General features: G+C 42.0%; 2 protein-coding genes across 2 annotated transcripts in view; one reads left to right on the top strand and one right to left on the bottom strand.

The window, feature by feature from the left end:
• Positions 1-171: 171 nt before the first annotated feature.
• abhd14b (abhydrolase domain containing 14B) lies at positions 172-10,033 on the top strand. The gene is made up of 4 exons (XM_034138754.1): positions 172-266; positions 7,218-7,432; positions 7,916-8,157; positions 9,196-10,033. The coding sequence occupies exons 2-4, from the start codon at positions 7,219-7,221 to the stop codon at positions 9,373-9,375; spliced, it is 636 nt and encodes a 211-aa protein (XP_033994645.1). The 5' UTR covers positions 172-266; position 7,218; the 3' UTR covers positions 9,376-10,033.
• The window catches only part of cacna2d2a (calcium channel, voltage-dependent, alpha 2/delta subunit 2a), a 137,024-nt gene continuing 120,422 nt past the window's right edge, over positions 9,972-26,573 (bottom strand). The window contains exons 17-39 of the mRNA XM_034138753.1: positions 26,139-26,213; positions 25,975-26,049; positions 25,788-25,859; positions 25,573-25,644; positions 25,358-25,419; positions 23,430-23,506; positions 22,329-22,343; positions 20,414-20,474; positions 19,581-19,678; positions 18,683-18,773; positions 18,529-18,591; positions 18,289-18,392; positions 18,082-18,180; positions 17,811-17,902; positions 17,675-17,722; positions 17,487-17,558; positions 17,246-17,398; positions 17,011-17,063; positions 16,807-16,862; positions 15,792-15,918; positions 15,374-15,483; positions 15,030-15,106; positions 9,972-13,755 (exon numbers count right to left, since the gene is read on the bottom strand). Coding sequence (XP_033994644.1) covers positions 13,633-13,755; positions 15,030-15,106; positions 15,374-15,483; positions 15,792-15,918; positions 16,807-16,862; positions 17,011-17,063; positions 17,246-17,398; positions 17,487-17,558; positions 17,675-17,722; positions 17,811-17,902; positions 18,082-18,180; positions 18,289-18,392; positions 18,529-18,591; positions 18,683-18,773; positions 19,581-19,678; positions 20,414-20,474; positions 22,329-22,343; positions 23,430-23,506; positions 25,358-25,419; positions 25,573-25,644; positions 25,788-25,859; positions 25,975-26,049; positions 26,139-26,213 — 1,875 coding nt within the window. The 3' untranslated portion in view covers positions 9,972-13,632. The remainder of the gene's footprint in view (positions 13,756-15,029; positions 15,107-15,373; positions 15,484-15,791; positions 15,919-16,806; positions 16,863-17,010; positions 17,064-17,245; positions 17,399-17,486; positions 17,559-17,674; positions 17,723-17,810; positions 17,903-18,081; positions 18,181-18,288; positions 18,393-18,528; positions 18,592-18,682; positions 18,774-19,580; positions 19,679-20,413; positions 20,475-22,328; positions 22,344-23,429; positions 23,507-25,357; positions 25,420-25,572; positions 25,645-25,787; positions 25,860-25,974; positions 26,050-26,138; positions 26,214-26,573) is intronic.

Below are 26,573 nucleotides of genomic sequence, written 5' to 3'. Positions count from 1 at the left end.
CAGCCAGGGTCTATTTTTCATCATATATGCACTTTGGCACATTGTTACTGGAGATTAAACCACATCTTTAGCACAATTAGTTTTGAAGTTAGTCAGAAAAAAAAGCTATTCTCTTTACAAACGCTAGACGTCAGTAGATTATTTTCCAGAGGAGTTTTGTTATCCTGTTTTCCGGGAAATAAAGTGAAACTCTTTGGTGAAGCTGACTTCATGACTTGACTGTCCTGCTTTACTTTTATCATCGGTTCATCACTGCAGGCTGTCAGGTAACACATGTTCTCATCGTGTTTGTGATGAAGTGCTCAGAGCGATATTACACATCAGATGACTTTGTCTGTGTGGACTTTGGTCGGGCTGTTTAACCTGAAAGCTGGCCACAAACTCTGATTTTAGTCTTAACACAGAACTGGACGCGAGTTGGCTGCAGTGAAAAACAAAATGAAAGCCCAGCACTCCAACGCCTAGGGAGTGTGGACAAATTAACAGCAACACCGTGCAAAGCGCTGCAGTCCTAACATGTTTGTGGAGCAACATAACATGTCTGGTTGAAACTATGCCAGAAAAAGTGTTGTTGTGAAATCGGAAATTAACATTGTGTGTTAATGTCTTCAGATACCTCCAGAGGTGAAATAATTACTAAGATCTTGTACTTGAGTACAAGTAGAAGTACCAGAGTGTAGGAATACTCTGTTACAAGTCCTGCAATCGAAATGTTACTCAAGTAAAAAAGTATTAGCATCAAAATGTACTCATTATTCAGATTGGCCCTTTTCAGAATGATATAATATGAGATTATAATAAGTGATGCATTAAGTGTTTATCATATGATGTTTGTCAATTTAAAAGATAATTTTGCAAGTTAAAAAAAAAATGTTTTGCCGTAAAACTAGGGCTGCTCGATTATGGCAAAAATCATAATCTCGATTATTTGGGTCAATAATTGATATCACGATTATTAAAAACGATTATCCATTTACTTTAAATTTTTTTTTGAGCAGTATGTTTTTAACAGTTGATTACCCTGAACTTTAAGTATAATTCAACTGAAAAACCAATAAAAAAAAATAAAAAAATGAAAATAAAATGAAAAAGAAATCTTTTTATTTAGATTATGTTATTTTCATAATCGTTGCAAGCCAACATCGTAATTGCGATTAAAATACGATTAATTGAACAGCCCTACGTAAAACAGTGAAGTAAGACTTTTTTTGTGTGAAACCGCTCAATGAACTACATCTCTGGTCTCGCACAACAACACACGTCACCAAGATGGCCGTCACTACTGTCTTGCCAAAAAAGGGATTGACTACCCTCACTATCACCACAATGAAACACGTCCAGAAGAATGTCATGCAAAGCTGCCTGCCTGCCTGCCTTCCTTCGATTATCCCTGAACTGCCTGATCATTTTAATGTTCAATGTTAACCATTTGTGCAGATAGCATGAAGTAGAAAAGATCGCCGATGCTAATGTAGCGTTAGCGTTAGCATGTCTCCCTCGGGGGCATCCGGGTTTAAAGGTGTATTATAGAATGATCACAACGGTGTGACAGTACTCTTCAAAGGGTTCACGAAATATGACTACTACTCTACTGTTTAACACTTTGTTAACTTAATGTTACTTCATGTTCAGGCTAATAAAAATGACAAGGCTAAGGCTGTAATGCTAACTAACGTGCTTCCTGACTGTACATTCTTCAGCTCCCCCCGTACCACCGGCCATGGTGGGGGCATAGCATCAGTGTTTAGAGCTAGCCTCCAATGCCGATTGCTTCACCCTGTAACTAGCTACGCTAGCTTTGAGTTGCAGCTTTTTGAACTGAACCCGGCCTCACCTATACACAGTCGTGTATCGTCCGCCAAAGTGCAATAAGGATTTCATAAATGACTTTTCTGACTTTCTGTCCGGGATCATGGTGAAATATGATCGTGTTTTGATCTCCGGAGACTTCAATGTCCATGTGTGTTGCGAGTCCAAACCTCTGGTTAGGGACTTTTTAAATCTCCTTGATTCTTTTGGTCTCGTTCAGTCCGTGGCTGGCCCAACACACGAAAAAGGACACACTTTGGACTTAGTATTATCGTTTGGACTGTCTGTATCTGTGGATGAAATCTGTGCAGCAACGCGTATCTCAGACCATTTACCGGTTCTGTTTACAACCTCGATCCCTTCTGCAGGAGTCGAATCACGTGCCCCTGCGCGTCGTCTGCGTTCGATTAACCCCACAGTTTTCTGATGTTTTTAATGCTTCTCCGATCTGTAAATTAGAGGTGAACTGTGCTTTTAGTGCTGATGAGCTTATCTCCATGTTTGACTCGACATGTACCCTAATACTGGATTCTGTTGCTCCTTTTATGCTTAGACACACCAAAGTTCTCTCAGAACCGTGGCTCAATGACTGTACTCATGCTCTCAGACGCGCTTGCAGGCGTGCAGAGAGAAAATGGAAAAAGGATAAACTCTGTAGGCTCGTCTCAATACCCCTCCTCGACTCCTCTCTTCCCCTCCTCCGGGACTTGACCCGGAAATCGATCAAGACACGCCATGTTGAAGGACGTCCCAATAGCTGAAATGCACACGGAGGAGTCAAGGAGGGGTGAGGGAGGAGGGGTGCGGGAGGAGACGAAAGGGAGGATACACGAGAGCAGACTACGCGGAAGTGTTTTCACTACTCGCGTATAAAAGCCCCGCCCCCACCTTCACAGCTGGTCGATTTCAAGAGAGGAAAACGGAGAACTGGAAGAATGAGTGGAAAAGCGTCACATAAATGTATAAGTGCTCACAGCTCCGTGGGAATTATTATGTGCAATTCATTTCTTAAGGTTATACTAACAATTTAAGTCATGTTTAATGATCTTGAACGTCACTAAAACATAGCTATTAAGAAAGCTATTTCATAAATGGCTAGATCTTGATAAATAACAATTATTTGTTTTGTTTTGTGTTAAAATATTGAGTAGTTAAATTATTTAAAATGCACAGTCCTGAATGTGGGTTTGTGGTGAATGTGGGGATCTACAGGACACACATGTTCAGAGTAAAGGCTTTCACATTATTATAATTATAATTTTATTGAAATGTACATTTTACACCAAAACGGAACACAAAAGCAGGACCAACCATCATACATTGAATTCCTTGACTAACAAGAGAAAGATTCATCATTTAAATACATATTTAACAACAAATGGGCCGGTTCTAAAGGTTATTCAGTTAAGCCCGATGAGAGCTGTGCACATGTCATCATTAACAGACGTCGTTTAAGAGTGACGTTTGAGTGAATGAGGACATCCCAATTAATACCTGAGGACTCCTCTGTCCTCGCGTCACCTCCTCGTGTCTCTCGCTCGCATCTTACGGAGGCGGAGCTAAGACGCAAGGAAGGGACGCGAGTGAGGGAAAGGAGGAGTCGAGGAGGGGTATTGAGACGAGGCTAGTGTCTCCCTAGAAATCCTTCGTGCTTGCCTTTCCGACTACCAGACGGCAGTCAAAGCAGCCAAAACGGAGCTCTGTTAATCTCCAAAAACAGCCATAAACCTCAGGTTCTTTTTAATGTCCTCAACTCGATCATTAATCCCTGTGATGTTTCTTCAATTGTGCCATCACCGACTCTCTGTGATAAGTTTCTTACATTTTTTATTGAAAAAGTATCTGCGCTTAGGCTAGCCCACACTAGTGCTACCCCAGATCCTGCTCCTTTTCTGTGCCCTGCTGTCCTCGACCACTTTGAGCCTGTATCCCTCTCTTCTCTCTCGGATGTAGTCAAGCACCTGCGGCCGACAAACTGCACCTCAGACAGCATTCCCTCTCGCCTTCTCAGAGATGTTTTCGAGCAAGTATATTATTACTTATAAACACCTCTCTTAGCTCAGGATGTGTCCCAGCTGCCTTCAAACATGCCGTGGTCAAGCCACTACTTAAAAAGAAAAATCTCGACCCCTCCATTCTCGCAAATTTTAGGCCCATCTCCCAGCTACCTTTTTTATCTAAAGCCCTGGAGCGAGTAGTCTATGTCCAGCTACAGTCGTTCTTAACCACGCATGGAATCCATGAAAAGTTTCAGTCTGGCTTCAAACCCATGCACAGTACTGAAACAGCCCTTTTAAGAGTTTTTAATGATCTGCTCCAAGCCGCCGACTCAGGTAGCACTAGCCCAGCTGTCCTGGTGCTGTTAGACCTGACAGCTGCCTTTGACACTGTGGACCATAGTATCCTGTTGTCACAGCTTGAACAGTCCGCTGGCATCACAGGCTCTGCCCTTGCATGGTTCAGGTCCTACCTGACAGACCGTAGCTTCTCAGTGCAGCTAGGTGCCTTCTCCTCTGCCAAAGCCCCTCTTACCTGTGGGGTTCCCCAAGGCTCTATTCTGGGACCCATCCTCTTTTTACTGTACATACTGCCCCTAGGTTCAATTCTCACAAAACACAATATTCCCTTCCACTGCTACGCCGACGATGTACAGATCTATCTGCCCCTCAAAGCAAATGTCAAACACTCACTACAGCAGTTGATGGACTGCTTGATAGAGATAAAATCCTGGCTGAGCAAAACCTTTCTCAACCTCAACGAGAGCAAGACAGAGGTCATCTCTTTTGGACCCCAACCTCCAGCCTCTCCGGTTGATATTCTGGGCTCCATCAATAAAAACATCCTCCCCTCTGTCATGAACCTTGGAGTGACCTTCACTATCACTTTTAAATTCGACAAGCAGGTCCGCACCGTAGTCAAATCCTGCTTTTTTAAAATAAGACTATTGGCCAAAACCAAGTCGTATTTATCTTTTAAAGACTTAGAAAGGGTTATTAACGCCTTTGTAACCTCGAGACTGGATTACTGCAATGCTCTATACGTGGGTATGGACCAGACCTCAATTAAACGCCTGCAGCTAGTCCAAAACGCAGCTGCACGTCTTCTGACTGGCCACAAAAAGCGTGACCACATCACCCCAATTCTGGCCTCTGGCTTCCAGTTCGGTTCCGAATTGATTTTAAAATCTTTTTATTTGTTTTTAAAGCCCTAAATGGGCTGGCTCCGGCCTATATAGCTGAACTCCTCCAGCGCTACACCCCAGCCAGAGCTTTAAGGTCTGCTGACCAGCTGTTGCTGATAGTGCCCAAGACCAGGCTTAAAACCCGAAGGCACCGAGCCTTCGCAGCAGCTGGCCCTAGGCTCTGGAACACTCTGCCCCTCCATGTGAGGTCGGCCCAGACCCTAGGGGTTTTTAAATCTACTCTTAAGACACACTTCTTCTCCCTGGCCTTCTAGTCAGAACGGAGCACGACTCCTGATTCTTCCCTGTGTTTTTTATATATCTGTTGTAATTTATTGTCTTTTATTGTGATTGTAGTAATGTGTTTTTATTACATGTACAGCACTTTGGCTCGACCAAAAATCGCTTTTAAATGTGCTTTATAAATAAAACTTGATTTGATTTGATTTGCTACTAGCTAGGTAGCTAACTTGATCCAGCCTGGTCCTTTCATCAGACGGGAAGAGAAAGAACGAGTAAGACCCATTGCTGGTATGATTACAGCCTGGTACAAAGCACACAGGCATATTGTTAAAGTTATCTTAGCTATCTCTTATATTTAGTGGAGGAAAACAATTATGACATCACTTACGCGACTCTGGGATTTGTAGTTTTTCTAGTTGCGTATTTTTCATAGTCTTAAATTTCAACAGTTTTACGACAAACTCTGACTTTTTTGACATGGAAATTATTTTTTAAAGGTCCCATGTCATGGCCATTTCCACTGATCATAATTCCACTGTTGAGGTCTACTAGAATAAATATATATTGTGCAATTTTCCAAACTCACATTGGTTTCTCATACAGCATCTCTGTAAACTACGAATTTGTACTGTGTGAATTTCACTCTCTGCCTTTAACGGCTCGAATAATCGATTAATATTCGCCAGGGCTGTCCGATTTTCGATTTTGATCATGGTCAGTTTCTGGCATCCCTACAATAAGTGTGGCTTGATATTGAGTAAGAAAAAGGTTGATAAACGCTGTGAGAATGGGTCTGCAGAGAGAATTTTGCCGCAATCCCAACTGTCTGTTATCAGCCTGCAGCCAGGGAGGAGAAATCAGCAGAGCTGCCTGCACCGAGTGTTTGTGTGAGGAAGTCCGTGGATTGGTCAATTTGGACCAATCAGCGGGGGCTTAACGTAACGGCTCTGCGGACGTAACGTAACGGCTCCACGGATTGGTCCATTTGGTTCCGGGTACTGCATGACCGTATCGCGTCATAGCTCTGGGCGTGGCTACTGGGTATCCAGACGTCACGATGCCCAGGAAGAACATGAGAAATCTCCAACGAGGCGTTTTAGAGAGGTCTTCTCCGTTAAAAAAATCTTGGAGGTGGGCGTATCTGAAGCTTGGGGATTTTTTGCGAGCAAGGCACCAACAACCAATCACATGAATCTCCCGCCCCCGACATACGAAGCAAAAAAGCCCGAAGTAAACTGGATATAAACTCCCCAAACAGGCGAAAACCTACCACTGTCTCTGCCACCTCCCTCCATGCCTGGCTCCTCCGGTTTATATCCCGGTAGGTAAATAGGGACTGGTCATAAAGCACCGGGTGATTCCCTACCGCTAATTTCTCCTCCATTTTTTGGAATATGAGGAAATGACCTGCGGTATGTCTCTCCCAGCATACACGTGGTTTGATTGGCTCGCGCTTGAACTGTCAGATTTGCATACACGGGATTTGATTGGCTGACGCTTCCACCTCAGCTTCAAAAGTTGAACATTGCTCAACTTTGAATCCTGAAAATCCTGAAAATCTCCGCTCTGCTGCCCACAATGCAGTTCTGCGAAAAGTGAGGCAAAGTGACGTCACCCCATTCAAAGTGAATGGGCAGAAGCGTTCCAAGATTTGTTAACACTGCTGTGTGGATAACACACAAGGGGACGGGTAATAACCCGGAAAAGCATGACATGGGACCTTTAAGATTGACAAACATCATATGTGTAATTCATGGCACAATTCAAACGGGATCGAAAGATACGTTTTCTCTCTTCATTGACTTCAATACATACTTTTTCCGAAATAAGGTCCCATGGGGCGGAAGTAGAAGGGCGGGACTTCGCCTCTCTATTGAGTATTTTGTGATGCTAATTCTTATGTACTTTTGCTTTACCACACTATAATAATACCAGTCTACCAGTTTGAGGTGAACCGATGGTTTTCTGCTGCTTTTCTCTTCAGGATGTCAGCTGTGAGGATGACAGAGGGGAGTGTGCAGGTGGAGAGCTGCAAAGCGCCGCTCTTCTACAGACAGAGTGAACCTGCCGCAGGGGAAGTGAGGATGTCAGTTTTACTCCTTCACGGCATCCGTTTCTCTTCAGAGAACTGGCTCAACATCGGCACTCTGGAGACTCTGGCCAGAGCAGGCTGCCGCGCGGTCGCCATCGACCTGCCAGGTCAGTCTGATGGCCCCAAAGCAATAAGCCTTAAAGGCCTATCAGGATTCTCCCTCAGTTTTGATTAAAACACTCAAATAAAAATAAACTTAAATGATCACAATTTTGAATAAAAGTTGTATTCTGTAAAAAAACAATTGTGTTAAAAAATCATAATAGGATAATTGAAAACTTCAGTTAAAACTAAACCATATTAACTAGACTAAATGCCAAGGTTCATCTAAAAAGTGTATTTAAGGTGTTTTCTAAACCCAGACATAAATATTGTTCCAGTTCCTAAATTGAGCCTGTGAGCTGTGTGTGTTTTTAAAATGCACATGTACCCTTCACCCTCATGTAGTATATGTGCCTCATGTCTCTGCCTCCACATCTATCAGTTTAAAAACCTTTACACAAAATCTTCTGGTACCAAATAAATGTGAAACCTGGCCTTGTTCTTCTCTCACGCCTTAATTAGTCTGCTTCCTCCCTCTCTGTTCGCAGGACTCGGCCGCTCTAAGTCAGCCGAGGCCCCGGCAGCGGTTGGAGAATTGGCCCCTGCAGGGTTCCTGAGAGAAGTGTGTGAGCAGCTGAGCCTCAGCCCGGTGGTGGTGATCAGCCCTTCGCTCAGCGGGATGTACTCCCTGCCTTTCCTCATGCAGCACCAGGCTCTGATCCGAGCCTACGTCCCCGTGGCTCCCATCTGCACCGACAAATTCACAGCAGAGCAGTACCAGAGTGTAAAGGTACAGTGTGTGTGAGGTTATTATTTAGATTCCTTTGAAGTTTCCTTCCTTTAAAAAAACGTTTTCTGTTTCTCCTTTCCTCTTAACTTGAGCAACCGTGAATGTCAACCCCGTTTTCCAGCACAACCTTCTTCCCTTTTACATGCGACCATGAGAGGAGCAGATATCATGTGACTTTCACACTGTCTTTCATCCAGCTCTCAACTATTACAAAATTCAATTTCTGAGATGGCAAACCAAGTGAAGCTGCATTATCCATGAAGGAGACGTATTAGTTACTCAAAAGTAGTTCCCCTGCAATGACGAACATGTCTGAGTAAATGCAAAAAGAGTGAGAGCATCATGGCTACTTAATGCAGTGACATGATATCATGTGAGTGAGATGTTGATATCAAAAGCATTAAAAACTGTTAATAAACCAAATTAATAAAAGCAAGTAGTGAAATGTAAAAAGTAACTTTACAGGATGACTTCAGCAGGGAGAGACATTACTTCAACTTTACTAAAACATCAAGGCATCAGTAATTACAGCAAAGTTATACAATTTCTGTACAATGAGTACGTTTACTTTTAGGGTTATCCTGGTTTAAAGTCTGAAATGCAAATTGTTAACAAAATGACTATTTGAAACATTATTAAAGTTATCAACTTTTCTGAAGCTTGGCATTTTAAATCTGATGCCAGACGTTATCAGGAGGTAAAAGTTGTTTTTTATCTAATCGATGGAACGTGGATCATTAGCACACATCCCAAAATAAGATAGGACAAAGGCTTACTCAGCGCAGCAAACCCAAAAATAGAGAGATGAAACCCTAAAATGACAAAGCTTGTTTCATAAAGAGTGACTTTTTTTTCCAAGCTGTACGACCATTTGACAAACACTTCAGATAAAGTATTCTGGTGGTTTAAACAGTGGTTGAGGTCAAATAGAGGACATCTACACAATCCTATTAGCAAGGGGCTTACAAAAAACAAACAAGACTATGGACATTTTAGAAGTATTTATCACCCAGGTTTTGTGTCCCATCTCTCCTTCAGGTCCCATCACTGATCGTTTACGGGGACCAGGATGCTCAGCTTGGAGAAGTGTCTCTAAGCAACCTGAGGAACCTAGCCAATCACAGCGTGGTGGTGATGAAAGGGGCGGGTCACCCCTGTTACATGGACGACCCGGACACTTGGCACAAAGCTCTCACCGACTTCCTGAAGACGCTGTGAACCCCTCGCTGTGCTTCAGTGGAGAGAAGCTCAACAATCACACATTAACTTAGGAGCTGCACAAATATTCCTCGATATGAATTAATCAGAAATGTAGGCCACAGACGTCCTGCACAACCTGATTTAGAGTTTTTAAATAGTGCCAAGAATTAAATATGCTTATTCACTTTTTAGCCCAGAGTTAAATGAGACGATTGATAGGCTACATTTGAAGTAAACTCAAACAGCCGACTCACTTAGCTTAGCAGGGAGACTTGACAGACGTGCAAACAACCATCCTGGCTCTTTCTAAAAGTAAATAAAATCAATCTACCAGATTGTGAAAAAGATTAATCAAGCATGTTTTAGAGTATAGCTTCTTCACTCTTTGTGCTATGCTAAACAAAGCTTGATTAGCTTAAATCATATTTAGCATACAGACATAAGTAGTGATAGTTGTCACTAAGTGTTTCCCTTTTAGCTAATACTGTATATCATGGTAAAGCTACAATTATGCACTTATCTTATAAAAAATACACTTTATATTTCCTATGTAACTGGTAAATGAACAATTCTTAACCTGTCTCGACTGAAAAAACAAACACCACACGCTGAAATGAAGTGAAAAATATGAACATTATTTAATAACTGATTCTCTGTAATAAACAATTTGAAAATATTTTACAAGGAGTCACAGACACAATATTTTACAAATGTTGCCCTCTTCTTTTTATCTTTTTTTTTTTTAGCTTCATCTGTACAAAAGAATGGAGCGACATGGACCGGTGCCCAGAAAAGAAGGAGCTAAATCATCCACACACACCAACATTCACACTCACACACGTACAAGAAAATTAAACTAAATTCAATACATTTTTTACTTCAGATCTCAAACTTATCAACAGTGCTGTATTCCTATATTTTTTATAACTTCACTTAAAATTTGACTTTTTTACTCTAAATGTTGCTGTCATTTTTTTACACACTTGTCAAACATGGTCACATAGCACCAGACTACAGACTACAGAATCACATACACACTGTGTCTTTCCCACAGAGACGCACCAACACAGATGCAGCGAGGGTCGGGAGGGGGGCAAGAGGCTTTATGAAAACCATCCCCTACTTAATTTAGGGTTGAGTCCTAAAGCAGACCCCCTCCCTTTCATCATCCCCAAGCTGGTCCAATTTTATATTTTTATTTTATATTTTGGCAAAAGTAAATTTGTCAAACCACAGAAATCAGTCGCGTGTTCCCTTCAGAAGACGTTTCCCTCGTTGGGATGCACACACAGACATCACTACAGGATTCCTCTCTGACCTTCAGTCCGACGGCTGCTCTGTGGAGACCCACTCCCTGAGCTTGCCTCTGACATTTCACCCGCTCTCAAAAAAACACACCTGGGAAGTGACGTCCTTGGCTTACTTCTGCCTGGTGCTTGACATCTCCCAGCTGGGCATGAATAAGTGTCATCATTACATGTTTGCTCGTAGGTGTGTTGTGCATAATGTCTTGGTGCAGGTGCAAAAAAACTGTAGGCCTACATATTCAGATTATGTGTGAGGACTGTAAGCGTACAAGGGCCAGGAAAAGAGAGGAAGTTGCAGGGGGTACATTTCCACAGGCACGTGTAGCGCTCATTTACAGACAGTGGAAATACAGACAGGATTCAATGGCACAGGACAGAGACAAACAAATGCCAAAAAAGTCAAACTGCATCCGGTTATCAACACTGCCAAATTGAAAATACAATAATCTTTTAACAGTCTCTTGTTTTGTTTTTTTTAGATTCGTTTTTGGAGCCGCGCTGCAGTTTCTCTGCCAGCATGTTTGTCACATCAAATAGTACCAACAACTGTACAGAGTGTGTGGTTAAGTTCAAATTGTGAATCGTCCCATCTGAGCGATACAGTGAGGTTTGGGTGGGTGTGAACATCGAAGGTCGGAGGCTTTTTGAAATGGAAAACTCCCACCTGGCTTTCAAGCATTTAATAAAAAAACAGGCATCAATCAATAACGAATCATCAAAGACGCGATAATACAAATTAAGAGCTCACTATACTTACTGCAGAACACCAAGAAAACCCGGGGAGTGAATATTTTTGGAGGATCTTTTTGTGTGAGTGTACATGAGGGAGGGAAACGTATCAGAGCTCTGTACTGTGTAACACTAAGGCATTTTGAGAGGCTTTGTTAGCTATGTTGCATTTGAAGCAGACACACTGATGAACTACACATTCTTTCAGACACCTCGGCTCCCTCAGATTAACATTTAGGCAGAGTAATGGTTAAAGATGAATTATTTTAGTTTCAGTAAAATCCCTTTTTTTTTCTCCCCCACCACAACAACATTGGATTTCTGTTGCAACACAGGACCAGGAAAAAAACAAACAGTTATGCTACCACAACTGTCATCCCTCACACACTCCACAACTCATTTATAATGACATTCCCTTTGAGGGTTTTAACGAAAACAAACACATCCACACACGATTCAGGCAGAACGATAGCAGTCAGGTGGCCCTAAGAACGCTCTATGGCCAGTAAAGTCGCTGTGTACTGATAGTGTATCATAGCTCTATACACGGCTTGGTAAAGGAACGGTATAGTAACTCCATATGATGGCAGTCAGGGGGCCGAGAGGGCAAATACATTAAGCTAGAGCTAGTCAGTGTGATGGCTATGTGTAAAGCTTTTTCTATAGCCAACAGATTCAGTCTCACATCCAAAGCCTCACACATGGCTGCTCTATAAAGGTACTATACAGTAGCTCTACTCGTATACAGCCCATGTGGTCCAAAAACAAAGTGCATCAAGGCACTATGAAACAGAGCGGCTCCTAAACATCGTAATGATCAAATGATTTACTGCCACGGATTACAACCAGACTACTACTTTACATGATCACCATATTTAGTTGCCTTTTTCTGCACTTTAGTTGGAAATGTTGATAAGCCCCTATCCCCCAGCAGCGAATGGTTTTGAAGTTGGAACAGCATCAGTCAAAGGTAAAAAGAAAACCCTAACCAGGACTATATGAGACGGTCATGAGGCAGAGATCTCAGTGTGTCGGTTGACCAGAAGTAAAGCACATGTATAATTGTGATGAGGAGAGTTAATAAAGGTCACTGGAAAAGCCTCATTAATATTGGCAGAGGTGAGCTTTTGCTTCTGAGAGCACAGGGATTTCTTTTTTTTTTCTTTTTTTAACATCCGTCCAAAACCAGAGGTCAGAATGGTCGATTGATCGTAAAGGAGAATAATACACGACACTGAAGTGAGCAAACACTGATTCATATTTCACAGCTGTCACTAGTGTTATAATAAGCCAGATAGCACTAGCCTCAAATAGTAAATATGAGGAAAAATACTTGAAGAAATGCGATTACCATCATGTAATTACAATAATCCCCAGTGGACGTCTTTTACGAGAAATAATCTGTAATTAGAAGCTGCACAAAATGAATCAGCATTCAGTGTCTCCTCTCATAGTTTTTCCTAAACCTAGAATTGGAAACCATTTCCTCCTCATGTTTTGGCTATAAAAAAACAAGACCACATGAAAGTTTATCTAATTTTGGCAAGTAGATATAGTGCATAAAATAATTAATGTCTTTTGAAATAAACACCTTAACGACTTCCTTTTCAAATTAAAACCTAAATACACTGTATGCTTGGAATACTCATCACTTCAGCGGCTTATACTTGACATGTTGTATACTTGAGTTTTTTTTTTTTTAATGTTATTTTCTTTTATGGTGGCGGCTATAACTGGCTGATGGTCCACAGCCTACGAGAGGCAGTTGACAGAGCGACAAAACTCTGAGATGGAGGAGAAGAAGAAGTAGTCCCGCCTTCTGTCTGACGGACAGAGGCGAAGAGGACCTCTACTCCTCAGTCTGTGTGAGGCGGGGGGGTCTGAGACGAGGACATCGGCCTGTCCTCTTTACCCTCCCTTCTCTCGATAAAGGGGGTGATGTTTTCTGTTTTCTGACGTTGCCTCTGAGGATCCAGGTGATGCAGCACCACCCGCTCCTCCTGCAGATGAAGGTTAACTGGCTGAGTACACAAACGTCCGGCAGTTGTCACTAAGCAACAAGGACTGAAGCGAGCTGGGTAGCGCGGCACTCAGGGCTTCCAACTTGCTGTGAAGGGAAGTCCCTTTATTACCTATGACTATATAAGGGGGGCGGGGAATAGGGGCATGGAGGTGGGAGGTGGGGTTGGAGGGTTTTGGGTCAGGAAGGCTAAAAGAAGATACGTGGAGGAAAATGGAATTAATGTAGTAGAGAGTGAAAGTGGGGGCTGACGGCCGGATAGAGCAGGAGCAGCTGGATGAGCAGTAAGGTGTAGAGGGAGGGGCGGAAGGAGTGGCCTCGCCCACAGTCTGATGTGTTCTCCTGCAGAGAAAAGACTCAAGCTGTGAGGACACATCTACAAGACAGATATTTATTCCTTGTGCATTGTTATTTAACTACTTCATTTGTATAATGAGTCAGGAAGCACTCATTCACCATATGTTGAACTATTTGTTTTGTTGTGTTTGTGTCTTATAAGCTAACCCTTTATGTTAAACTGCTAGGAGGAAAGTGGACATGTCCTCTCACTTAATTCTTAGTTTATATCCTCTATAAAGACATTTATTTTCTTTCTTGCAAAGAGTTAGATGAGAAGATTGATTCCCCTCGTGTCTGTCCATTAAATATGAAGCTACAACAAGCAGGGGTCCATTCCACTGATAAACACGTGGGGGCGCTACACGGTGATACATACAGATAATAGGAAGTGATTTTGGACATTGCCTGTACTTTGCTCGGACTAGTGACTCTTGCTGTTAGCCTCCACAGTGGTATCAATCTTCAAGAAACCATCCAAGCCTGTTTCCCTAAAGGTCAGATTATTCCCTTAAAGACTAGGGGTGTTTCTCAATCGCGAGTAAAGCTGCTTCAGAGCCACTATTTCAAGCATACTACGTCATCGAGTGCCGCCGAAGTACTGTTCCAATCTCCAGAATACTTGGAAATCTACCGAGCCCGGCGTACTCCGTTTGGAGAAATATCGAGGCTGCACATGAGTAGACTCCGCGGTCTTAAAATCCCCACAATGCTTTGCGCACGGACCAATTTCCCCAAATCTGTGACGGAAAATGTAAGGCGGGGCCTCTCATATGACGCACACCTGCACACTTGCTAGCCTGTTCCACTCTTTGTTTTCCGAATGCCAGGAAGTATTATTGCCTCGCTTCTGAAGCAAGATGCTCGGCAGACATGTGCTACCAAGCAAGCGTACTCGTGATTGAGAAACACCCAAGGAGTTACAGTTGTTAAAAATCTTTAATGTAAATTCTTAATTGTATGCCCGTTCTCAAACTGTTTTGTGTGTAGGGTTAAGGGTTACAGCTGAATTGATTCATCTTGACTTTAAAGGGTTTTTCAGTACACAATATATCACTTCATTTCTAATGATAATTCCAATAAAAAAGTTTGATTTTCAAAGTCTAAACTGTGTTTCACTGTTTTTGACCTTTCTGTGTTTAAGTCAAACTTTTCACAGCTTGCTCAGAATCATTAAGACAGGATGTGAGATCAAGTCATCGCAAAACGATTTGGCTGAAAGTGGATAAACTATAACATTTAAATAAAAGTGCTCATGATATTGTGTCAGAAAATCTTACAGTGAGGTTATTGTCAAAGCAGGTGCCGGGTCCTTTTCGATAGCGCGCCACAGTCAAACATGGATCTTCGTCTTTGACTGAAAATGGACTTGATTAAGGAAAAGTAAAATCATTTAAATGTAATTTTCTTTCTGCAATGTTTCCTCTTTCACACACACTCAAGAGTCCTCAGGCAGTCGTGCAGATGCTAAATGTTAAACGACTGGTTATATTTCACACCATCATGACAAAAATAACCTTGAAAAGAAACGTGACACATCTGCGTGTCCACAGGTATGGTAATAAGGAGATAGAATCTAGAGTCTTATTCTCTACCAGCTGGTGTACAATGTGAAAAAGGATACACTCCTCCTCCTCCTGGGACAGCTTCTCTATCTCGCAGGTGTTGCATGGCATCTTCTCTGCGACCACAAACAGCAAGTTGGTGTTGTTTATCCTCTTGGCATGAATCAGCCTGCAGAGAAAGAGAGAGGGAAAGAAAAGGGAGACAACGTAACTACCCCCCTCTGTTCGCTTACATCACAGCCTCATTTGCTAATGGATCAGCGAGATTCATGAGACAGTCTTGTAAGGCTCATTTAGCCGATGATATGACCGTTTCATTAGAGCTGATGCGGTTTAATCATCAGCAGAGTTTATTAGCTCCGACAGGAAGATGAATCCGTCTTGCTAACTGAGCATCTGTCACGGTGCGACTCTGACGTGTGTGTGTGAGCGCATGCATGTGTGTTTACATGTGTGTATTCTGTCATGTGTACAGACCTGGAGCAGTTGCCACAGTCCTGCAGTATGTTGTAGGAGCTGCTGAGATTACTCAGGAAGTACTGCGTCTGGATCATTACACAACTGCGCACCCGAGTGGAGTCCATTCCTTCTGCATCCACCTCATCTGCAGCGTCACCAGAGCACAGACACATCACACTTGTCAGTTCACTTGATTTATAAGAGCTGACTCCAAACATGGGATTTTAATTAATGAATTCCTGCATTCTGCCTGGAAAAGGCTGTAAAACCTCTCTCCTTCAACATTTCTTTACATAGTTTGGATTTAAAGTTTTTGCACAGAGGCTGATAACAAACTAATGTCACTGTGCACTTGAAATACTGACACTTATATCATTTGATGTTAGTCAGTGCACTTTAAAGTCTCATAACTCCATGAGTGGTCAGAAAAAGTTCAACATAATGGAAAATGCAATTATTCCTTTTCTTCCCTCGAGTGAGATGAATAGATTGATACCATAATTATCCCCTCAAACCGCAAATTGTTGTCATTATATTTCTGATTGTCAATGAGGTAAAAGGTGTTAATTAGTGAGCTGAGAGGAGCTGAGGGGTGAGTACTCTCCCGTCTTTAGCTTCATGCTTAATAAGAATGGTGCCGATATTCTTATCTAACTCTTGACAGGAAATCTAATACAGAAAAGTCATTTTACTGCTTTAAATTGCCATTGACAACATATTTTCTTCAACTTATCATTATGAGGTAAATGTTGAATGCACTTTGTAATGGTTGAAGAATCATGACACCATCAGCATTTAGCTTGGTTGCCTATTAACGTCGCTTCATAATGCATTCCTGTCTGCCAGGTCGTACACAGCCTTTCACAACAAAGCCCCCAACAGACAGAAAATATGTTATCAACGTCTCCATTGTTTGATTTGTTTGGAAACAGATAGACAGATAATACCACTTGGAAATGCTAAGTGCTTTCAACTTTTCATACAGACATTTAAAACACCAACATGTGATTAAATGTCTGTTGTTTGTACCCACCTCTGACAAACCAGCTCTGATAAGCCAGTCCATAAATAAACTGTTGGAACAAGGACCTGTGGAGACACGAGACGGGGCTTAGTGAAACAGCAAACTCTTTTTTTAGTGAATACAGCACTGTTGTCTACTATCCATTCAATATTTCCTTAAGGTGCGGTATGTGTGTTCTGTGTGATACTGTCATTAAAGCTAGAGGAGTCTCACCATGCCGCTGCTGATGTCCACCAAGCCACGTTTACAAAATCTGCAATTGTGGGCTGTAAATGCAAAGGAAAAGAGAAAAATGTAGCAACAATAAGCAAGTCAAATCCAGTCCCTATTAAAAAGAATATCCATCTGTGTCACTATTGCCATTAATTCAGTGTATTTTAAGCATTTAATCAGCTCATTTGTTGTTGATACATCTCATCCTTTATGGTGTGGAAGTGTATATCCTTACCACAAACACTCCTCTGGGTGCAGCCCCATTTTGAGTCTTGGACACTACTTCACACACAGACTGGTAGTCATATGACTGCTTGCGGTTGTAGAAGGAATTGTTGTAGAGCGCGTACATCAAGTAGGGATCAACATCACTGAAGAACATGCCCACCTGTGGGAAATAAGACACGCCAGTCAAGCTCAGTGTAAAGATAAAGAGCAAAGTGTTCAGTGTGAGAGAATACATGATTTAAGTCTACCTTGTTCCATTCCTCCTTCTGATTAGACATGATTAGGAATCCACCGTCATCTATTAAATAGCACAGGAGATCCTGCACACAGGGGCAGAGACAGGCTGTTCATTCACAGCAGATAATGTAAAGTGCTCTGATAGAGGAGACCGAGCTGAATACAGGAAGCTTATCAGCAAATTATCAGATTGACTCACCTCACTGTTGGCCTCGCAATCCATTTCACAGCCTCTGTTTGGTCCACACTGTCACAGGGAAAAGACAATTAGTAACAGTTACAAATCGGAGAAATACTGGTTTATTTAGGAAACTTTAAAAGGTATATTTCATTACCGTATTTGAGCCCTGATTGTTGTCTGTATGGTTGCTAGCAAGGATCTTAAACTTGTCCGTCCAGGCTTCAAGGTCCAGCTTCACTCCGACCACTGAGGAAAAGAGAAGTTAGTAAAAAGAGATGAAAACTAAAATAATACATACGAAAATAAAAGGCCCAACAAAATAAGAGCGGACATGTCCATACAAAGCGACAAGAAACACCGCGGTATAATTATCTCTGCCTCCCTTTCTTCCACATCTATTATATTATTATTTTTGCTGAACTCACCTGCAGGTTTGATGGTCTTCCCTCCTACTGTGATCTCCACAGCCGTGCTCACAAGGATCCCGATGGTGTCGTTCTCCGGGTTCAACAGCTCGTCCCGCGCTTCATGACAGTAACAAAGGAAAAAACAAGCCGTTAGATTCAAACGGCCACCACACAACATGAGCCTTGGTGCGAGATATATAACCCAAGACTGAGAGCATCCCTCACCTGTTCGATAAGGCGCTCTGAAGATGTAGCCCTTGTTGTCCAGACTGCGCCGGTAATAGCTGGCATTAAACGGCTCGGGGTCTTCCTCCCAGGTTTCTGCAGCCCTGAGATTTAAGAGCAGAAACACTGGAGCTGTAAATCTGTACATTACAAGACTCCCACTATACTTAAAGGTTCACAACTTGCAGCTTTCGAAGCGAATAGAGTGAGGAATAAAACAGGTGTACTGAGTGCACCTACTTGTTGGGGAACACTCTTGTAACTCCTCCATCTGATGCAGCAAACACAGCCAGGAAGCCATATCTAAATATCAGGATGATGAAAAGAGATGCAAATCAAACCAAAATCCTATTTAGAGACAAATCTAAAAACGCAATTACTTAATCCTACTCACGTATTCAAGTCTTTATTCTTCCACACTTTCTCAACCAGCTGCCTGATGATGCCAGTGTCCAGAATCAGGTTATGGAGGAGCAAATTGTCACCTAAACACGATGAGGGGAAGATGATGTGAGAGTTTCAGTTGAATTCACATCAGATGTAGATTTCCCTTCCCTTAAGATATTACATTTCAACCATAAAGACGGCACCAATTGAAGAGAGGATTTCTGGATATAAAATATGATAAAACACTCAGGTGAATACAAACATATCAAGTTTGGTTGTCGAAATTGGAGACACCCTCTTAAAGGTGGGGTCGGTAATTTTGGAGAAACCAGCTCTAGTGCACTAGAATTTGAAAATACACAGCCGGAACAAATCTGCCACTTCCTTACAGAGCCCCTCCTCCAACACACACGAACGCGCACATGACCAATGAGGGCACGAGATAAGTGTGTGCACAGATGGAAGGCTGACAGGCAGGTAGGCCATCCAGTTATTTTAGCCGGGCCGGCTAAAATGATTGGTCGTGCTTTTTACAGTACTACGGCTTCCACAGATGACATTTTTTATGGATTTTTTGTCAAAGCACTTACGATATTCATTGCTATCGGGATGTTAAGAGCATTCCATGGAATATAACTAAAGTGTATCTCGAGCCGGTTTCTCAAATTTACCTACCCCACCTTTAATCCCAACCAAATTAATCGACATAAGTCTATGCAAAAGCTTGATGTTGGGACATATAGTGGCAACATTGATATACATCAAGTTATCTTAATAGCTTTGGCTACCCAGACAATCATTAATAGTAGCATAAACTCCTTGCTTACTATAGTTTGCCTTGAGAATTACAATAATTTAAAAGCAATAAAATGCATGTAAGTAAAGATAAAGTCAATGAAACTTACATTGTTTGGAGTCCGGTGTCACCTTCTCCATGAGAGCAATGAAGTTGAGCAGGAACTCAGTGTTGTTGTTGGACAGTTCCAGATCATTGCAGTACTCCCTGAGGAAGAGATTAAGCATTTTAACACAGAGAAGGAAGCTAAAAACAAATACGTGTATGCAATATTTACACAATATCTTTTATGTCCTTTATAGAGGGACAGGCAACACAAAGCAGGGATGCACAACGCCAACAAGTTTCTTGATGCTATAACGTGCAGCATGCATATATTAAAGCTTCATTTTCAATATGATAAGATTGCTGTCTATCAGAACTAAATATGTGTTGGAGTTCAGAGTGCAGGCATCACAATGAAAGAGTGATTTGTATCGCTGTGGTTCAGAATTCATGGTGCAACTGTCGGCCAAGAGGATTTGATATTAAAACAGCACAAGCAATAGGATTTCAATCTTCTTTTCATACAGTTTTTGTGCAACCAAACCAGTAACCCCTTCATTTAAATGTGTAAAAAAAAACATACAACATAGAAGCAGCATGCAAGGGAAATGTGGCTTAAATTCTTGGTGTAATGAGGTTATCTCAGGGAAGACAATGGGTAAATGCAACCATAACACAAATAGTATAAGTATATTGTTTTTAGATGTTAACACAACCCAAAAAATGAATGAATGAATCACAACCACTTCCACAAAGTGCACCTCAACATCACAAAAGACGTAATACGAGAAAGCAGATGATAGATTAGAAAAATGCTCACAACAAAACAATATGAAGTGCATGTCAAGACCAAACACTGATGACCATCAACGACAGCAAGCGTTCACACAGGGCTACCTGGGAGCAATGAATACATGTCCTTCAGACTCAAAACTGTTTGGCAGCAGTGATTCAAAATCTGCAACAGAAAGGGGAAAGTTATCCAGGAAGAGTGGTGGGCAGGGCGGTGGGGAGTTGTGGGTAAACAGCAGCTGTTCTTCAGAGGTGCAGGGACGCAGAAAGGAGTTTACCATAGCAACACTGAGGTATCATGGGAACACTAGCGTTAGCCAATATGGTGCCAAAAATAGAACCTGAATCTCAATGGACGACAGCTTCACTTTCACAAGCACTCACACCTTCTTTGTCTTTTTGTTCATCTCTTTGACAACAAACGTTTTCGGATTCACTTAGCATCAATCTAACATGTTTTTGGATGTCTGAGAACTGACTTGCGAGACGTGGTGAGTCGGTAAGCAAGTTCTCAGACAGATTATCCACAATGAGTGCTTTTAAGATCAGGCAGGCATCAACATGGCCAACTATTGCAAGGGAGGTGGGTGACGGTCCTGATGGAAGTGGTCACCCCTCAGACTGGCAGGGGAGAGGGCTCAGAGAGACACATAATCAGAGGAAGTGCATTGCATTGTGAAGGGCATGTCAAAGGGCAACGTCTTATCATCTGTCACAGACAAAACAGAGCACAAAGCATCAACAGGTGAGTCTGCAACGAATCCAACGTGTTACTTTTTTATTTATCAAGACCTGTAACTGTGTACAGCAGAGGAATGACATTTTAGAGTTAAAATAGAGTGCCCAGGTAGTTTTCCGCCCACAATGCCATGCACATCCGGGGTCAGGTTTACTGAGGAAGTGCTGGGCCATCCTCTGACAGTCTGAGGGGTGAGGCGGGAGGGAGACAAGCTGATGGAGACAGGGAGTACAGAGGGACGACACAGGAGCCAGGCGGCACCCTGACACCTGACAACATGGGAGGACCTGGGTGGGCTCAGCCCGGGGGGGTCGCTCTGCAGCCAGCAACGACTCCAGCTATAGACCAGACTACGGCAGCTAACAGAGCTTTATTATGGAGATCAATAAAGTATAGCTACATTAAAATATTATGACCACAAGAGATCACTATTTATTACTATTACTATAATCAAAAAGCAGTACTTACATGGTATGTGGAGATACAATATTATAACCAAGTTGTAGCGTTGCAGTATTTCATATCAATGTTTAAGATGATTGTTTTTACCTTACCACATTATTTTAATGTTACTGCAAAACAATGATTGACTGAAAATCTGTCTAGCTATTACACAAATAAAATGGAGATTATAAAAATCGAATTAAAGATCTGTCAAAACCTGAGCTCAAGTGTAAAAACTATTAAAGACATTTATTAATTAATGACACTGTAAGAAAAGACACAGAGAGAGAGAGAGAGAAATCGAGAGAGAAGAAGGTGAAAAAGAAATGAAGGTAGATGAGGAAGAGAGAGAAATATGACGAAAGAAAATGAAAAGAAATCGTGGATGAAAGAGAGAGAGAGAAAGGGGGCAGACACGACCCATTTGGAGCTTTCCACAAAAGGAAAAGGATTATGTGGGAGGACAAAAGACAAGTTTTAACAGAGAACATGAATATCTGTCTTCCTTGGTGTTTTTATTTTGCTTCTGGAGCAGTGGATAGGTGGGGAGGAGGGTGAGGACCAGAGGAGCCATCGTGAGGGATGTGGGATCTGAGCTGCAGCAAGAAGGTGAAGAGGAGGAAGAGGAAGAGGTAGAAGAGGAAGAGGGGAGGGAGTCCTGAAGGCAAGACGGGCAGGAACAGAGGCAAGCAGGCTGGGACAGGTGAGGGAAGGAGGAGGAGGGGGGGGGGGGGGGGGCAGCAGGAAGAGGTTAAGGACGAGAGGTGTGGGAAGGAGGCAGCGGTAGGGAGTAGGAAGTAAAGGAAGGGAACGTGGACCAATATGGAGTATACTTGCCCTTGGTGTATGGCACTGTGTGGATCCATCAGAGAAGGAGCAAGAAAAGAAACAGGGGGTCGGGTGGGAAGGGGGGATCACAGACAATATTTTATTCAATTACTGTTTGAATAAAAATATTGTTTTCTTGAAAGAAAGAAACCAATTTAAGTCAAACAAGACAAGAGAAAAAAGAAATGAATTGCAAACATCTTATTTGCAAGAGCAAACGAGGAAACAGAAAACCAACAGAGGAAAGGGAACCTGGGAAATCCAGGAAAAGAAAAAGACTGAAGACAAAACCAGTAATTGTGATAAATAATTATGGTCAAACGTAAAAAAAGGAAAATTCAAATAAAACAGGAAAAGAGGGGAGTAACAGGGTCTGGACAAAGAATGAGAGAGACAACATGTGTCCCCATTCAGACCCACAAAAACCCAAACTCCCACATTAGGAAGCCCTTATCCCGGGCCGTGTAGGAGTTTATATACTGAATGATTCCAAAGCCGGGAAACAACTCACACAATCTAACAGAAAAAAGAATAAATAACACACATAACAGAAGGAAAAATTCCCCAAAATCAAAAAAGGAGTGAAAAGCATGCGTGTTTTCACAGTTTTTCAGAACGTCAAATACTTTGAACACAGATGCTTCAGAATCATTACTTGGTGGAGAAGAGGCGAGAGCATTTGGCAAAAAAAATAATAGCACAGAAGTCACCATTATTTTCACCTGAGTAACACAGTAAAACCACAGCTTTCACCTTTCTGTCCGTTCAGTTATTTTTTTCTTCAGCCAGTGTGAAGAAAAAACATCACCATTTTACAGCACAGCATGAAGACAGGAGGGGACAGGGGGCAGTAGAGGAGTCGGGGGGCTGAGGTAAGATCCTGCCTATCAGAGAGCGCACAGAGGGGGGAGTAGGGGGGGGGGCAGCGCTGCAGGTATCTCCGCTTGGACACTCCTTATGTTGAGGTTGGAGACCCAGGACAAAGGACTGGATAAGAGAATAAGGTCATACTTGGGAGAGAGAGAGAGAGAGAACGGAGGAAAGAGTGGAGAGAGAGAGAGAGAGAGAGAGAAAGAGAGTGAAGGATGCTGGGTAATCCCGGGTACTTACACTGCACCTGAAGGATCTGGTCACTCAGGTTGGCCTTGATGTGGTTCTCACTATATGTGGGCAGTACCAACCCTAGACTGATGGGACGAGGCAGACGCAGAAAATCAGACACACGTTATGAACGCACAAATAAACTCTCCAACACACACACGGGCGTGCTCACTTACACACACACGTAAGTACATTTACTAAGTGCTGTACTTAAAAGCTATTTTAAAATACTTATACTTTACTGAGTATTCCCAATTTCTGCTACTTTATTCTTCAACTACACAACAAACAGGCTTTAAATATTGTACTTTATTTAATCCACTGAATTTATTTGATAATTTAAGTTTTCTTTCTTTTCATAGAATATATACATAATGATTATACATTAATATAGATTACGCTACTAGGTAGTATGTAAAGTAATTGCAGTATTAGCTTTACCTTTACCAACATTAAAGTGATTTTATCAATAATTATAATCCTGCAATGTAATATATATATTCTAAAGGCAGATCTTACAATGTTCTTAAAAATCAGTTTTACCAAATGTTTGAGGTAGGAAACTGACTGGAAACGACTTTGTTAAAGAGCTACACTTACTGTACAACCACAAACAACCCAATGCATGTTAGCACTGTATAGATTAATGGGCTATAAGTTATATGTAGCGTCTGAACTGAAAAATAAATGTTTTGCTCAAAATTGCAGAATGAAGCCACTACTGAAGAGGCAGTTTTCCATCAAAGTTAAAGTCTCCAATTTAAGCCGAGGGCCACACAGGCTCACATCAAACGGTCAGAAAGGGCCTCGGCACGTCCTCAATGCCGCCTGCTGTGAGACGGCCTGCGCCCATCAGTTCACAAGCAAAGACTCTGCACTTGGAGCGAGTTCACACTGTACGGTATCAAACATGCTGAATATTTGCAACACATCTCTGATTCTGTTTTTCTTTAAAAACAAAGTGATACATTCTAGGGGATGAAAATAAAAGAGAAATATTGGTTTCTCTTGATGGTTTGACCTACATATGCTTAATAATATTGACTCTTCCACCAAAGTAATACATTGATGGAAGAGAAAATAGAAATCCCATCTTTTAATCTGTGGTGCCATAGAAATATAATATAAACCAGTAAGAGGATTAATTGGAACAGATAGAAAATCAGGCTGTGACAGTATCAGGTTCAGACTGAGCCACGGCTACAGTCGACTATCTATAATATAAAGCTAATTTAGATTTAAAGAAACATCCATCGTCATCAGTTTTATGAGCTACAACAGTCTCTAATCTCTAAATGTGGATGTATGATGCATGACATCCGACATCAGTGAGCGTCTGGTTACAGTTAGATGTGACTGTTGCAGATCACAGCAGTAACACACGATCACTGTTACTGCTGGAGTTTCCCTTCGAGTTGAAATAAAAATAATTGTGCAGAGAAAGCCTCGTATGGACTCGGCCAGGACCAGGCACGCTGCCAGCAGACATAATAACAAAACACACATCGGGCATTTGTAGAACTATTGAATATCATAAACTGTAATTTGAAAAGTGTTGCCTGGAGAAAATGTCATTACGATGCAACCTCAAATGTTAAACCAAGTTAGGAAATTAATAAACTATGCAATTCATTTGTGATTATAGTACTGTTGTACGTTTTATGGGAGAGAGAGAAAAATGCTCCTTCATTTGTTGGAATCAAATGAATTATCTTATGCTAATATAGAAATCTTTATTTATGCCTTGACTCAGTGATATGTTTAGTCGGCTCTAAGCTGAGGCAGCTATAGTTCAAAAACACTGCTGGCTGATAAGTAACAGCTGTAATTAGGAAAACTGGATCATTTAAAAGTATCAAAAATGGACTTCACTCACATTTTCAAGTTGCACAATCTTTTTTGGTCCGAGGTGTGGGCATGTCTGATATCAAACCTACCTGTAATCTGTACCATTCACAGGCGTCCACGTGTACGTCCGCACGGCCTCATCAATGTACCTCTGTTAACACCCACAAAGAGAAATATGTAACACCGTCACATCCTCAGGGAAACAACAGATCACAAACATACTGAGTCATTCAGGTTCATTACAACGCCATTCAGGAAGGTGCTACTTTGGATAATGATTGAGTCTCATGTATTGATGACTTGCCTCATCAACTGACTTAATGAGCGTCTTGATTTTCCTTTGCCCGGATTTACCATCAATCATCTGTCGACGGATCTGTACAGAGAGAGAGGGAGAGATGCTGCAGTGTGACAAGGCAAACAGGTACATCAAAGGAAAAAGCAAATTATACAATGATACATCAAATGTATATGAAATACACCGTTTAAGAATAATGATGACGTTTCCGATTTGTTTACCTCCTCCTTGTTGCTGTCCTCCAGCTCTGCATCTAGAAAGTCCAAAGTAACGGGCTCCTTGTAGTCAAAGATCTGCACAAGAGAGAGGGAGGGCTTAACGTCAGCCATCAGAAGAAAACCCACCCAAATCTTGATTCAAAACCAGAAGTAATGTAAAGTTATTGCATGTGTGTGTAGTTGGACGCACTTTAGGTCGCAGGTTGGGATGCAGCAGAACGTAGCCATTGGGATCGATGGCAAAAGTGTAGCCGTTAGCTCCAAGCTGCACATAAGAAGAATGACGAGAAGGTGTGAACCGATGATCATCAATATGAGAGTGATAGGGTGGAACTGAGTGTACAACATGCTTACTCTGTATGTGGGCGTCTTCCTTTTGATTTCATTGATTGCAATATCCACTCCCATGACTCCGAGGATGAGCTGGTTCTGTAGGAAGAACAATCATTAGACATTTCCTGGCACTGGAGAGAATAGGAAAGCCAGTAGCTGTGCCCTGAGAGTACTAGAAACATCTCCATGCCATCTACGACTCATCACTTTGTGCTCAATATGATTAGTCTATATTTTGTACAGTCGATGTTAAACTGCAGCGGCCTCACAGCCTCAGGTCTATGTGATAATCCCAGAGTAAATACTTTGGTCATGGATACTGAAAGCTGGATGCATCTGTGCATGATAACAGATACTACTGATGGGGGGGCTGTGATGTCTGCTGTCACCTCAGGGGGGAGGTGTTGCCTAGAAGTGCAGCAGTTGGGTGGAGGCCATTACAAATGACAGATGATG

Source organism: Trematomus bernacchii, unplaced genomic scaffold (genome assembly GCF_902827165.1).
Source record: "Trematomus bernacchii unplaced genomic scaffold, fTreBer1.1, whole genome shotgun sequence".
Taxonomy (NCBI): domain Eukaryota; kingdom Metazoa; phylum Chordata; class Actinopteri; order Perciformes; family Nototheniidae; genus Trematomus; species Trematomus bernacchii.
Note: the sequence above shows the minus strand (reverse complement) of the source record. Positions and strands in the feature narration are given on the sequence as shown.

Excerpts from the sequence above, each read along its gene's own strand:
- abhd14b (XM_034138754.1), top strand. The coding sequence starts at position 7,219 with ATGTCAGCTGTGAGGATGACAGAGGGGAGTGTGCAGGTGGAGAGCTGC. Across the intron at positions 7,433-7,915 it reads GGTCGCCATCGACCTGCCAG|GACTCGGCCGCTCTAAGTCA; the intron begins GTCAGTCTGATG and ends CTCTGTTCGCAG. Across the intron at positions 8,158-9,195 it reads AGCAGTACCAGAGTGTAAAG|GTCCCATCACTGATCGTTTA; the intron begins GTACAGTGTGTG and ends TCTCTCCTTCAG.